This window comes from Mesoplodon bidens (assembly GCF_964165515.1).
Source record: "Mesoplodon bidens genome assembly, chromosome: 2".
In the NCBI taxonomy this organism is placed as follows: Eukaryota; Metazoa; Chordata; class Mammalia; order Artiodactyla; family Ziphiidae; genus Mesoplodon; species Mesoplodon bidens.
This window is the reverse complement of record NC_138177.1, coordinates 115,554,719-115,558,945: the sequence shown is the minus strand read 5'-3', so window position 1 is coordinate 115,558,945 and position 4,227 is coordinate 115,554,719. Positions and strand designations below refer to the sequence as shown.

The 4,227-nt window shown below is 32.9% G+C and overlaps 1 protein-coding gene across 1 annotated transcript; it reads left to right on the top strand.

Annotated features, from left to right (window-relative positions):
* Positions 1–1,154: 1,154 nt before the first annotated feature.
* Positions 1,155–3,016, top strand: LOC308630396 (ATP synthase subunit epsilon, mitochondrial-like; the record flags this gene model as incomplete). The annotated part of the gene is made up of 2 exons (XM_081259039.1): positions 1,155–1,161; positions 2,188–3,016. 2 exons carry the CDS (start codon positions 1,155–1,157, stop codon positions 2,397–2,399), a joined length of 219 nt encoding a protein of 72 aa, XP_081115165.1. The 3' UTR covers positions 2,400–3,016.
* Between the last annotated feature and the right edge of the window lie 1,211 nt (positions 3,017–4,227).

Below are 4,227 nucleotides of genomic sequence, written 5' to 3'. Positions count from 1 at the left end.
AATCAGAAAATATTGAAAATGGAAATAAACGATCTTGTAAGAGGAAGGTATGGATAATAGAAGATAGTTGTTGAAAAATATTGGTGAAAGAATAAAGAGGGAACAAAGGGCATGCAGATTTCACCTGTTTGTTCATTAGGGAATTGACTGAAGTCCTTACTTTCCTCACCTGAAAATAGAATAATACCTACACTATACTTTTTGTTAAAATTAGTTAACATGACTATTTAACATCTCTGTTACATTATAATCAGGAAAAGCACATGTTATCACCATCTAACATGAATGTGCCCTTTATATAAAAACATATATTTATTATTTTATGTATTTGTTTACTTGCTTATACAGGTCAACCATTATGAATATTTACCTTGTTTAGGGTTATATTTATAAATTAAATTAACTTTAATGATAAAACAGTTTATTTTTGTGAGAGACTATGTGTTTCAAGGCTGCAAAAAAGTGAATTTTAAATAGTTTCACTAATTCTTGTCCTATTTGTTAACCTTAAAAGTAGTTTCCTTCAATGAAGTGCTAAGAACCTAAAATCATATTTTATCAGTTAGACAGTCACTAGATTATTAAACACATTGCTATCAGAACTATTTTATAATATATTCAACTACTGCTTCCACTATCTGAGCTTTGCCTCAACATTCATATCCCTCTGATTCTCCTAACCAGTGTATTCCTTATTATGAAGCAAAAGATACAGTCAGCGTGGTTGCATAAATATTCAATAAACAAATAAGGTCAATGACATCTTGCACTAAAATAAAATACTGGCATATATGAAATAAGGTGGCAATTACACCTTAATAACAGAAACAAACACTTTACACATTTACACAAGACAATACAATTCATTCATTCATTCATCAAATATATTTCAGTCACTGTACTAGACACTTGAGATAAATCAGAGGGTTGGGGGGAAGAACAACCTGATTTGAAGTTTATATTTTAATAGACTGAGGCTAACTAGACGAGATAGATAGATGAGAGATAGGTAGATATAGAGATACAGTATTCTAGAATATTGTAAATTCTGTAGGAAAAAAAAAATTGAACAAGAAAAAGGGAACCAAGGGGGCAAGCAATGAGTTGGAGGTTGACATTTTGAATAGGATGGTAAGGTAAGCCCCAATGAGAAAATGACAAGTGAGTAAAATCTTGAGGTGAGGGATTTAGTCTTATGGATATTCAGATAGAGTGCAATGTTTCTAAGGCTCCTGCAGCCTTCATTCAGAGCAAAGAGACCAGATGGCTGGAGAGGAGGGTGTTGGGGAGAATAGTAGGTGGAAAAGTCAGAGAGGTTCAGGGCAAGGCTGGGTAGAACTTTGTGTGCCATTGGCTTTTTACTCAGTGAAATAGGAGCTGTTAATTATCTTGAAAAAGGAGGATGTGGACTAATTTCCATTTTAAGAAAATGATTCTGGCTGCACTAGAGTAAATAGAATTCAAGCATAGAGGAATGGAAGCAGGAAATCAAGATGTTATTGTAATAATCCAAATGAGAGTGGAGAAGTCTGAGACCATAATGAATGCAATGAGAAGTTGGATTCTGAATACGTTTTGGATATAGAGATGGTTAGGATATGGGGAAAGATTGGAATTAAGGATAAATCCACAGGTTATAGCCCAAGAGACTACAGCAGGATAGAGATATTATTAATTGAGATGTGGATGACTTTGGACAGATCAGGTTTTTGTGGGCAAACATCAAGAAAGCTAACACATGGAAACTTCTATTCTATCAAGTCAGTGTTAAATGCCTTGCACAGGACCAATTGACAGGTATATAAGAGTGAACAAAACATAGTTCCAGCCCCCTTGAGAATTAACAGCCAAGTGGGCCAATTAATAAACAGATTGGGCACTCTCCATGTAAAAGGAAATTGTCTATGAGGGGCTAATGCCTATCTTCTCTAACATCACCAAATCTTGGAATATGAAAGCATAAAGGGTAAAAATGTGAGTTAAGTTTCAAACAAACTAGATCTCTTGACCCGATTGGCAGCATACTTATGAAACTAATGGAATTCATTACTAATATTACACAATAAAAAAGTATAACATGAAATTAACATACTAAATTTCCCCAAGTGCTTTATAGCCTTTATTTTATATATTCAAGTATTACTGCAAACTAACAATATCATTTCCCAAGGTAGGCTGCACACTGAGCTGACATTGACCTCATCTTTGCGATTCGGCAGGAGGGACTCCACTCTCACAACATCACGGTGGCATATTGGCGACAGGTTAGACTCAGCTACCTCGGGTGTTCCCAGATCTGTGCAAAAGCAGTGAAAGATGCACTGAAGACAGAATTCAAAGCAAATGCCGAGAAGACTTCTGGCAGCAACATAACAGTTGTAAAAGTCAAAAAGGAATAATCTGCCCTGATTTAACTTGAATACTACATTTTCAGAGTGAAGATGTGTGGGCACATGTTATGGCAGATTGAAAACGATCTCACTTCATGGGGGAAAAATACCTGTCTTTTTCATAGATTGACATTGCCAATAATTTGAAGTAAGTCTCAAAAAAATATCATTTCCCACATGTTTAAATAAATGTATGATACAAGAAAACATAATAAATGAAATTAAGACTTTGAGAAAATATTCCTCTTTGATGTTGATCAAGCTTTGCAGCTATATCTGTTTTCTGAAAACCTTAGACTGAATGAACTATGGGTTTGACAACAACTACTATTTTCTAAAACGTAACATTTTTCTATATTATGGAAGAAATCCAAGATTATAATACATATTTTGGAATGTAAGAAAAACACAAAAGAACTCCAAAACGGGAAAAATCATGTTTAATCTCTTCTTTCAGAGTTAACCTCTGCTAATATTTTGGTGTTTGTCCTAAGGTAACATGTGTAAAAATGCATATTTTCAAGTAAATATAAGCACACATACACACTTATGTTAACAATTATCAATTTCCCTCAGAGATGATTTGGAATAAAAGAAAGATGTATGTTATATACACTACTATGTATAAAATAGATAACTAATGAGAACCTACTGTATAGCACAGGGAACTCTACTCAATGCTCTGTGGTGACCTAAATGGAAAGGAAATCTAAGAAAGAGTGTATATATGTATACGTATAACTGATTCACTTTGCTACATAGCAGAAACTAACACAACATTGTAAAGCAACCATACTCCAATAAAAATCAATTAAAAAAAAGAAAGATATATATGTTAGATCACATACTGATTTAAAAAGGTGATTGTTAAGGTGAAAAGAAAATAGACAAATGTTATTTTCAAAAACACATTTTAAGGAAGAGTATATCTCTAAAATTTAAAAAATATATAATAGTCAAAATAATATTCAATCAAGTGATATTCACTAGATGAATATTTTATTTTCTTACAAAATTTATGCATCAAGTGAAAGAAAATTCAGTGCTCTCTCTATATATCTTATTAGCATTGACTTTTTAGATAAGATCTTAAAATGTATACTTTACTTTGATAATGTCATTTCTCCTAATTAAAATGCTATGGTTAATGTGTGTGTGTGTGTGCACATATGTGTATCCACTTGTTAAGTACTTCTTTCAGTCACTGGTATAATGCTAAGTGAAGAATGACGCAAAATGATATTCATAATGGCAAACATTATACAGAGCTTATGTGCCTAGCTCTCTTCTATATGCTTTCCTATTTATCAACTAATGTGAACCTCACAGCACATCAGTGAGCCAAATACGATTGCTACCACCACTTTACTAATGAGGAGAAATGAGTCACAAAGAGATGGAGTGTTTTAGCATAACTTACCCTATAGTCACACAGATAGGAAGTAGCACTAGTTTTCACACCCTGGCTATTGGGCTTTAGAATTTGTGTCCTTAACAGCTATACTCTGCTGCTTCATAGAGTTTCAGCCCATCAATTTCTGTTTTATTACATGAATAGGTATTTTTTAATTATATTGGATAAGTATATATATAATTGCAAATAATCACCATTACTCTCAACTTAGCCTAATTTTTAGTCTAAATGTTTTCTGGGAACCTTTTTTCAGGCAACTTATATTTACCAATTTCATTTTACAATTATTCATGAAATTCACATTTCTAATTTTTTCATAACGTCCCAGAAGCTTTTCTCAGATTTTAGCACCTCCTGTTATTTTCCAGTATTATATAACCATGTTTTTCCCCCTCAGGCTTGTAAAATAAGTTACTTGTAATT